Source organism: Oculina patagonica, unplaced genomic scaffold (genome assembly GCF_052425735.1).
Source record: "Oculina patagonica isolate OP01 unplaced genomic scaffold, crgOcupat unplaced525, whole genome shotgun sequence".
Lineage (NCBI taxonomy): Eukaryota > Metazoa > Cnidaria > Anthozoa > Scleractinia > Oculinidae > Oculina > Oculina patagonica.
In genome coordinates, this window is record NW_027558390.1 from 1 (window position 1) to 11,054 (window position 11,054).

The 11,054-nt window shown below is 39.4% G+C and overlaps 1 protein-coding gene across 1 annotated transcript; it reads left to right on the plus strand.

Moving 5' to 3' along the window:
- Positions 1-183: 183 nt before the first annotated feature.
- LOC144640865 (dedicator of cytokinesis protein 1-like) lies at positions 184-10,548 on the plus strand (the record flags this gene model as incomplete). Its single annotated transcript, XM_078499924.1, has 16 exons — positions 184-242; positions 1,058-1,129; positions 1,539-1,615; positions 3,233-3,321; positions 3,640-3,738; positions 4,475-4,532; positions 5,436-5,476; positions 5,994-6,084; positions 6,331-6,432; positions 6,597-6,686; positions 7,852-7,956; positions 8,520-8,606; positions 8,933-8,987; positions 9,538-9,619; positions 10,039-10,111; positions 10,462-10,548. Coding segments are annotated over 16 exons (1,267 nt in total), but the record flags the coding sequence as incomplete, so codon positions are not given.
- Positions 10,549-11,054: the final 506 nt, after the last annotated feature.

The window sequence follows — 11,054 nt, forward strand, 5'->3', positions numbered from 1 at the left end:
AATTGAAAGAAACGTTATATACTGTTTTTTTTAGGGTAGATTATTCAACATTGAACTAACTTATCTTCTTCAAAACTTGAAAAAAATGGCACTTATGATATTACGTACAACATAAACAGAGAATAGCTTGATACTAGCTATAACAAGTAACATAAGTTCATTTATTTCTGCTTGCGTCTTAAGGTATGGTGATATGAGGCAAGTTATGGGTTTTGAGATTGTTTCCATGTGGCAGAGTCTTGGTAAGTATTTATTTGTCATTACAAAAAAAACCCTCAGTGTATGAATAAAACAAATCGACTACCAAAAACTTGAAAAACTGAAAACACACGTATACTGTATTCTGAAACTACCGAGTAAGCTTTCTCCAGACAGGACATGTTAGAGCGGTTTTCACTTGAGTGTCGAAAGTTAATTGCGTTTGCTTTGGTTTTGCATTGCTAAGCTTGGTGATTGACTTAAAAATTTCGCGCCACTTTCTCAGCCAATCAGAACTAAAACCAAAACCAATTGTGACTCGCTCGCGCACAATTTCCCGCGCTTCGTGTCAGCTACATGTATTTGCTTCGAGTTTTGATTGGTTCACTGGATTGTCAGTGTCCTTTGTGATTGGCCAGAGTAATTACTTTGGTTTTGGTTTTACGACACTCAATTGAAAACTGCTCTATTCCCGTATTATATCAAAAGTATTTTGATCTGACATTATATCCGTGTAAAAACTTTTAACGATGTGTTTCTCTTACAACCGAGTGCGTTTTGGCAAAAGGCGAGGCTGATTTTCGTTTCTGTGTGTGTGTGTGTTTTATTCTATTCTTTGCCCTCAAGAAATAGTTCTTCACGAAGAGGCTTCAATACAACTTGTATAAGGACTGAATTATTAATTCAATTTAAAATATTTTCATGAAAGTCATTTGCGTATATTTAATACCAACCAACTGTGAAACAAACTGGCAGCCGCGTCTTTGTGGCGGAAACTAACGCGTGTAAATACTGAACACTGATTGGCCAAAACACTAACATTTAATTAAACTTGTTTTATTTGTTTTTTAACCAACAGGTTCGTATCAGAGACATTTCATGCTTACTCTGGTTTGTCCGTTCCTGGAAATGACTCTTGTGCCAGAAACAGGTGAGATATGCCTCTTATTTTTCTCCTTTACACTTGTTTTCAGGCTTATTGTTAGTTTGTGGTGAAAGCGAAGTAAACAGCACGAATGGGATGATGGGCTATCATTGATAACCTTCCCATCACTCCTCTAGTGCCTCCTTTCCTACTCTTTCATTTGTTGACTTGATGCTTAACTGGAAGCAACTGCAAAGTAGAGTGTTTTTAAAAGCAATTTATCTATCAGTTCAACAGAGGTCATATTTAAGGTGCGGATAAGTTCTGTAATTATTTCATTTCCAAGGTTCTTTAGGTCTTTTTTAAATTGTTTTAACTTTTTTACTTTGATCATGTAAGAGTATTTCATTTACTTTCCTTCCTAATTTTATTTCACGGCTCACAGCACACTAATAGTTTGTGTTTTGTTTTAAAGAATTGCGGAAAGCTACGCTACCAATTTTCTTTGACATGGTGGAATGTGAACTGAAGACGAAAGGCGAGGCAACCATGGTATGATTATGATGATTTGATTTTGGCTTTGCGCTTTCTGTAAAAACCAAATAGATTTTCTGTTTATCCATGGCAATCGCCACTTCCTTGATCATGGAAAACGTGGAAATTGAAATTGGAAGATTGTGTGATAATCAAGCAAAGTAAATGTCTTTCAGTTTCATAGGTTTTATTGTTTGTTTGACAATCCCAATTAAACATTTTTAAACAATAGCTTGTGAATTTTAACACAAACTAGACTGTCCACAGCCCTCTATTTTTTCGTGTTTTTTCGATCGATGAGCGCGCGGTGAGAACGGCGAAAGAAGACGCCAGCGCAAAACGGAAGAAGCAAGGGGGTGGGGGGCGGGGAGCGAAAAAATAGAGGGGCTGTAGACATCTTTGGAAATATTGAATTTCCCGTTTCTCCAGAAACGGAAAATTCCCATTGGTTGAAAGGCGGAAAAAGTGTCATCACCTTGACAACGGCCGATCATGATTGCTTGCAGGCAGCGTCTTGCGGTTGCTCGAGTTGTCATCACTATTGACATGCTGTGATTTGCGATGGATCGATTATTGGAACGCTCGTTGGAGAAATTTCAAAACGTTTCGTCGCTCAAAGACGAGCAGAAAGGTCAAAAAGAGGCTGTTCGCCACCTTCTTTGTTCGAAGGACGTAGTTGGAATTTTACCGACTGTGCTACGGCGAAACAAATGCAAGAAGATGGGAATGTTGTTGTTTCGCCGCTAAAAAGAATCACTTGGCCGGCATAACTATTATCTCGCCGAAAACGTGTGAGGCGAACGTGACATTTTGTTGAATCGCTGGTCACGATCAACTTGCCTTGTAGGAGATTCTACGCCATCTGTCGGTCGCGCTAGAGATTTCTTTATTAATTCAACATTGCTTGCTGCACTTCCAGCTTTAGATGCACAAGATAAACACACTGTACTGACGTCTGCCATCTTTCGCCGTAAAACACCTTTGCGTTTTGGCTCGACAAATAAATTTTCCGTAGAGATGTACGATGCCTTGCCGAAGTTCCCCAAGAGAATCGCGAACGATCACCCGCATATTCTGCAAAAATCGGAGGGACCGCTTGATTTCTTTTTGCAGGTTTTTGGGGGTTGAAGAAGTCGTCTCAGACGACATCCTCAACACCGAAAGCTGTTTTGTAAACTGACACTTGCAGTCAATTAAACAAGCACTTTACCGCTCAAATTTTATTGGTCCGATTTAATTAAAAGGTCAAGTGGCGGAGTTGTAAATTACAAGGCGATGACAAGGGGAGGAGTCTAATACTTCCACTTTTATTCAAAGATGTCTACAGCCTCTCTATTTTTCCTTCGCTCGCTTCGCTCGCTTCCCGCCCCCCTCCCCCCACGCGCTCGCGCTTCGCGCTCGCTTCCTTTGCTTTATTTGCGTTGAAAAATCGAGAGGCTGTGGACAGTCTAAACACAAACTCAGTTCGAAACATGATTTTATAAGAGAACATTAGGTAAAATTCCGCTTTTTGTGCTTCAAACAACTGCAAACAAAGACTCGATTTTAATGGAAATCAGCTTCGAAATTGAATGAAGTGTGATCGTTGGTATCACTTCCGTTGTGTTTTGTTAATTTTTTGTTATATTGATTTAGGTTGAAACCAAAATAGTGAACGAGCTTGACAGGCTAGTGAGTGTGGACAAGAAGGGAGACAGAGAATACAAGAAACTCTTTAAGCAAATGTAAGTGTGTTAATGAAGGGCTGGGTCTCATTTTAACCGATTCTAAGCTACTTTGACGCTTATTGACAGACTTCTCATCAACCTGGCATATCGTTGAGTTCGCAAGTACTCCCGCGACTTTCAATCGGTTTTATAAGAATCTCACACCCTTTTCGTCTTTTCAAAGGGTTTCTTGACTGAACAGTGCACTCCCTCTTGCCTTTTTAACCCGATGTAGAGTCCAGTATCTTAAAGAGTGACGCAACGTCAAAGTATTGAATATATTTAGTTTACTTGCCAATTTATTAGTTTGTTTATATTCCATGGTTGTTCCCACAGTCTAACGGAAAAGTTTCAGGGAGGATTTCTGTTTACCGAAGAAGGTTTAGCGTTTGTGAGCCGTGTTACCGACCTCCTAGAACTGCTACTGGAGTACAGGTATGTAGTTCAGTTAGTAGGAATTACGCACTATTGCACAGCGTTTTTCACAGTTATGCGCTCTAGAAAGTTCAGATGTCCGATGACCAGTGGTTGGCATTTCTACGCTGATGAAGAGGCAGAAGTCTCGAAATGTCCGAGAAATTTTGTATTTCAGCGCATTAACAATATTTTTGTTTAATTTTTGTCATATCATACATGCGCTACACAGTTTTTTCCTGATTTGTGTCGTTGGCGTTTTCAGCTATTGTCAATCATAATTGCCATGGCAACTAACTGCAAAGCAAAAAAAGACTTTCTAAAGTATGCAGAGTTTATCGAACCACACAACATTTGAAGTCTCAATAACTCAAACTTTCAGCTAACTCGAACCTTCTTCGATTCTCTTGAAGATTCGAGTTATCGGGATTCAACGGTAGTTGTTAATTTTGTTTTCACTTACTCAACCAACCAGAGGAAAACCCAGAGCCAATCACGACTAGGTCGCACGCGTGATCCCGCGCCTGGCGCCGGTTTCGAGTAATTGCTTCGCTTTCTCATTCGTTCATTTTGTTGTTTGTGTTTCTTGTGATAAGCCTATGTTGCAGACGAACGAAACGGGGTTAAGTTCGTCTGCAAAGCAGGCTACTTGTGATAGGCCATTGTGTTCTCTTTGGTTTTGGTTTTTATGGCACTTAAATGACAATCGCTCGAACTGTTACTTTTTCGTAATGCGTTACTTTTGTTTTTTCTGCAGGAGAGTATCTGGTGAAGACGAAAGAGAGCAGAAAATGAGCTGTCTTGTAAATTTGCTGGTAAGAAAACAATTGCAAGGCATTTTCTAATTGTGCCGTTTTCTGAAAACTAACATGACACCATAAAATTCCAAAAATAAGCCCCACAGCCCACCACCCCACCACGAATCCCAGACGCAAACGTCCTTTCGAAAATAAGCCCCACCCCACCCCCACCTTGCATCTCAGACGCAAAAGTCCGTTCAAAAATAAGCCCCACCCCACCCCAAATCTCGGACGCAGAAGTCCTTTCGAAAATATAAGCCAAATATAAGTCGGAATATAAGCCTATGAGCTTTTATAACGTTTCCTTTTGTTAGCCCGCTGTTGTTGAGTTTGTTCTGTATTGTACGTTGTTAAAGAATGCTCAGAGACTTGTTATGATTGTTTGGGATTCATATCGTTAGTTTAAGAGAGTTAAACGATGTGGTATTCTTGTATGTGGTATTTTGAAACGCAAATTTCCATCCTTGAAAAATAACCCCCTCCCTCCTGTACATAAGCCCTCCCTGAAAGGGAAGTTGAGCAAATATAAGCCCTAGCCGTCTTATCGGAATTTTACGGTACGTGATAACGTATAAACTATTATTGGATGAGGTTTTTCTGTGTTATCCGGAATAATTAAGGTCGATGTAAGTGTTGTCAGCCTCAGCCTAGTTATTCAGTAATCTACTAGCAGATTAGTGAATAATCTGTAGGTTGCGCTGGTTCCCAGAATTGACTGTAGGCTCTTAGCCAATGAGAATACAGATAGTGACTACAACGTATAAAAATCATTGTAGTCCAAAAGACAAAGGGATGATTCATTTGTTTTAACTTTGTCTGCTGTAATATAATTACTAGCCTTTTGATGTTGTTTCTTCTGTTGTCAAGTTAGTAGACATGCAGGTATAATTTTTACATTGTCGTGTTTTCCTTTTGCAGGAATTCTACAAGACGATCGGTCGTGAAGACATGTATATCAGGTACGTTAATATCTGAAATCATTGAGGGTAATGCTTTTTTGACCGTTTTCTTGGCTAATATTTCAACTTTTTTAGTGTAAATTTTCTCTTAAAAAGTAAAACATTCGTGCTTCAATCTCTTGACCACCACTTCTTCCGACCAATCAAAGGCAAAACCTAGACAGATAACCAACCATCTATTCTGAACGATTTGTTTCAGTTTTGGCCATGTTCACTGAAGCGGTTTATTTATAGTTTTGGTTTGTGACTGTGGCAATTTTACTTGTGTGCACTCCCATGGCAATCTATCAATAATTTGCGAAACCCACTAAACATCTATTAGTTAATCGCGCAATCTGATTGGCTACACAGGTGCTGTCTATTTGTTAATTAGACCGCGCTTGAGTAGCCAATCAGATTGCGAATTTGCCTAATAGTCCTTCACTGGGTTTTGCTTATCGCTAATATTCTTTCTTCAGTAGGCTAATTGTTAAATAGCAGCATCGTTGAATTTAAAATTTCTTTTATTTCTTTGCAGGTGTATCAATAGACTTTGTGACCTTCACATTGCTGTACGCAACTTCACAGAAGCTGGTTACACAGTCCTGAAACATGCTGAATTACTCAAGGTGATCACACTTCTGTAACTCTTAATTACCTAAATTAATCTATTTTCTCCACCCCTAATGGTCGATTTGAAGAGCTTATACTTCACAAAAATTGTTTATTCAATGTCTTCCCAGGCCCAAACTTCATCAGCTACCCTTTACCTGACAACAACCAAAGTCATGAACTGGAAATTGGAATATGATTCTGGCTATAACAGCGTTTAAGTAGAGAGAGACACGTATTTTTAACTTTCCTTTTTTTAACAGTGGCCAGAGACACTTCTTGAGGACTCACCAGAATCTTTGACAGATTTCCAGCTCAAGGAAAAGTTGTATTTGGATGCCATTGACTTTCTGGATCAAGGAAAGGTATAGGACTTAGGTATAAACGTGTAAGAGACACCAGAGGCCCTTTAATTGTAGTTTTTTTTCTTCTTTTTTGGAGATCAGTTAAACGTGGTAAAATAATGATCGGCCAACTTTTATTGTAGTTACGGTTGAAATACTAGATCACTGTCTGCTTGTTTTTTCAGACTTGGGAGAAAGCGATTGAGCTGTGTAAAGAACTGACAGAACAATACGAATTACTGCTGTATGACTATGTTAAACTTGGTGACATTCTGGTAAAAACCTCAAGTTATGTTTACTTATTAGAATAGTAACTTACTGAACGCGGTGGTGGTGGAGGCGCGGTGGCCTAATGGTTAGTGCGCTGTAATCCGGATTGAGTGGTCCGGGTTCGAGCCCTGCCCGGAGTCATTGTGTTGTGTCCTTGGGCAAGACACTCTACTTTCACAGAGCTTCTTTTCACCCAGGTGTATAAATGGGTAACGGCGAATGTATTGCTGAGGGGTAACCCTGCGATGGACTAGCATCCCATCCAGGGGGGAGTAGTTATACTTCTACCTTATTACATGAAATTTTCCCGACACTTTAATTTCGCGATTCTAAAAAAATCGCGAAATTAAAGTGACGCGAACAATAAATGTCGCGAACATAACATGACGCGAATATTAAGTGACTCGCATATGTCAGTGTTAATTTTGACGTTATTGTTCCTTCGTTTTATATAATTCAAAGGCATGTCAAAATATATTGCCAAGAAAATGTGAATTGTGTCTCACTTAAAAATGCGAAGTTTAAGTGATTCAAAATACAAAATTTTCGCAAAATCGCAAAATTAAAGTGTCGCGAAATATGTGCACCTCAAAATCGCGAAATTAACGTTCATGTAATAAGGTAGTTGCTTCATGCTACAGAAACCGGAATAAGCTCCAGCCTGATAGGACACTAGGCTCGAAAGCAGTCTTTACCTTTACCTTATCATTCACAAATTACAAGTTTATTTTACATTGGGAACATCCCTAGAGACCGGCGGTGTATAAACAACTTATTATGCAAAAACTGAACCAATTTTAACTCTGGCGAAGGTAACAGAGAGTTACCGAAAATTCAGTTTTTACGTTTTTACCACCGATTTTAAGATCAGATACAAACCAAAATTTTTTGCTGCTCACTGACAAATAAAGAGTTTCACGTAGGAATCTAAACACTATCCTTTTAGCCTTCAGAGGAAAGATAGATTTTATTAGGGCGATCAGTGTTTGACATAATAAAAATTTTTATTATGTCAAACACTGATCGCCCTAATAAAATCTATCTTTCCTCTGAAGGCTAAAAGGATAGTGTTTAGATTCCTACGTGAAACTCTTTATTTGTCAGTGAGCAGCACATTCAGATACGTAAGTGTGTAACTAATCTTTTTATATCGTGTTTCTCTCTGAATAGAAAAAGCAAGCCAAGTTTTTCGACAGCATCATGAAGCAGGTTCGACCCGAACCAGAGTACTTCAGAGTAGGATTCTACGGAAAAGGCTTTCCATCTTCAGTCAGGGTAAGTCCTCTAACGAAAAATTTACTTACAGAAGGGGAATACGTTTTTGATTTTGCGTCAGGTGTGAAGTTGCATTCGAGGTGTGTCGGTTTTGCGCGCACACTGTTGGCACTCGACAGGCTTTTGACATCATTCTGATAGGTTCTGTTTAATCTAACCAATCACAATCCGAGAAAAGCAAGACGCGGGGTTCACTTGTTAATATACACCGGCGGGAAACTTTGTCATTTCTCAATGTCAACTCCACCCCCAAAGCGTTTTAGGTTTTATTTAGTCAATGCAAACGGAACCCATTAAAATGTTTACAAGTCAAAACGTTGTCAACAACTGGCAACCATAACTTGCGCACCACTGAAAACTCAACATAGATATCGGCCTATAGTCATGACACGATTTCACTGCTCTGTAGAATCGTAGGGGTGATATTCTACATCTGTATGCATTCTAAATAGCATTTCGTCTTTGAACGGGTTAAATTTTGCCTGTCAGTGAAGGGTAGAGAAAGCATGCTTTGTTGTTTTTGTTGTAACAGTGCATTTTCTTTTCTCTCCTTTGCCTTAAAGAACAAAGCGTTTGTGTATCGAGGTGATGAGTACGAGAAAATCGGCTCGTTCAACCAGAGAATAAGGGCACAGTTCCCGGATGCTCAAGTAAGAATTGATTTAATCAATAATAAATCACACCCGCTTTCAGTGTTATGTACATACCGTATTTACTCGAGTAATCACCGCCCCCGACTTGTTATCAAAGACAATGACGTTATCTACTGAACAAGTTTACTGGGAAGATCTATTACAGTTGTCTTGTGATTTTAAATTGCATGAATGTTTCGAAATAATTGTAGTTATTGTAGTACGGTCTGAAAAGCCACATTAAAATAAAATGAACGTTAAGATGTGTGCTTGTCACTCTGCTGTTAACATTTTGTTCATAAACGTTAGAAACCCGCTGAAATGTCAGAGTTGTTCTTTTCCAGATAATGGACAAGAACACGCCTCCAGAGGATGATATTCTGGAATCTGACAAACAATGTATCCTTTGCTTAACTATAAGACAAAAACAATCAAAGGAAACAAGGCAAACAGACAGACATGCATACATAAAGAGAGAGAAACATACAGACAAAGAGCGATTTTCACTTTGATTTTCAGTGTCGAAAGTAACTTGTGTTTGCTTTGGTTTTGTATAACTACGCTTAAAGTGATTGGTTTAAAAAACTCGCGCCACTTTCCCAACCAATCAGAAGTAACCAAGACAAATCCTGACTCGTTCATGTACGTTTTCCTGCGCTTCACTCCGGCTACATTTATTTGCTTCAAGTTTGGGTTATTTCAATGGATTGTCTGTGTCCTTTGTGATTGACCAGAGTGATTTCTTTGGTTTTGGTTTTACGATACTGTTTTAAAAATCGCTCTATCGTAAGGTGTCGTTACTTCTGTGTTCCAGTTTAACTGTATTTCAACAGAAGTATCAATCGCTTATCAAGATTGGTACCTTGAATGAACGAGTACGGATGGGCGAGCTTTTGTTGAGTTAAGAAAACTTTTAGTATTCAGTTGTGTTGATCTTGACCGATTTCAGATCTACAGTGTTGTCGAGTGATTCCCATCTCTGAACACGAGGAACGTTTTTCTGGCAGAGCAGTTGATGATAAAATTGCGGGGTAAGTGCTACTTACTGTTCATTGACAGAAATAGAGCGGTTTTCACTTGAGTGTCGAAAGTTAATTGCGTTTGCTTTGGTTTTGCATTGCTACGCTTAGTGATTGGCTAAAAAATCTCGCGCCACTTTCTCAGCCAATCAGAACTAAAACCAAAACCAATCGTGACTCGCTCGCGCACGTTTTCCCGCGCTTCGTGCCGGCTACATGTATTTGCTTGGAGTTTTGATTGGTTCACTGGTTTGTCAGTGTCCTTTGTGATTGGCCGGAGTAATTACTTTGGTATTGGTTTTACGAAACTCAATTGAAACCTGCTCTATATATCAATCTCCTTGCTGAGAACATACTGTATGTGTGTGATGCTTCTACTTACAAATGAAATAACTTTAAAACAGAAAATTGACTTAAACATTTTTTTACAGTTACTACCGTGTGAATGACGTCAGACGCTTCACCAACTCACGGCCTTTGCGCCCGGGAAGTGAGGATTTTGCGGTAAGGAACGGTTGCATGCCACTTATATTGTAAATCTCAAGTTCGTTGATCGAACGTTCTGTTTTTCCAGTAACTGCTGTGCTTATTAGATCTTACTATAAGTTGTCTCTGCTTGGAACAACTTTGCTCCAACTTGATCAGCGTTGCTCTAGATTGGTGAAGACTGTACGTTTTAAGCTTCAACAAAGAAAATTAACACTGAACAACTGCAAACCGAGGCAATAGGTGGGAGGCGTACGCTCTCACCAGTGCGCCAGCCCTGCATCCCATTTATGTAATAGCTTTCAAAGTCCTCTGGGAAATTCTACGAACTATGTGTTACTGATTTGTACTTGATTTTCGTCTTTTAGAACTTGTGGTTGGAGAGGACAACCTACACAATCGCCACGCCTCTGCCTGGAATCCTCAGATGGTTTCAAATTACCTCTTCTGAGAGTGTAAGTGTTGTGATAACGGTAGTGAAATTTCGTAGCACTAGTCGATAACAGATGTTGTCTTTATAGATAACTTGATGTGCTATGAATGAGTGTCAGACTACACGCTTTCCATTTGTAAGAACAACCGGACAGAAGTTTCCTCAAATGGAACAGTACAATGTTTCGACTGCCAACACAGTATTCTGGCGCTTTTTTTTTATTTCTGCAACCCTAAACAAGACCAAGGCGGCTAAAAATATTGGTGTTTTGTCCTGAACACCTTAAGTGAGACGACAAACATCTCCGTTCCTTTCATAAGGGAGTCCCCTCTGTCCTAAAATTCACTTGTTACCTTAGTAAGACGACTTGAGCTCACTTAACAGATGTCTGTGCTACAGTGAGTGACAATTTTCTTGCTTGTTTTTCAGGTTGAAATCAGTCCCCTTCTAAACGCAGTGGAGACCGTAGAGTCTAAGAACAAGGAACTGGATAGGATCATCACTAATCTGTCCTCAGACAGGAGTCAG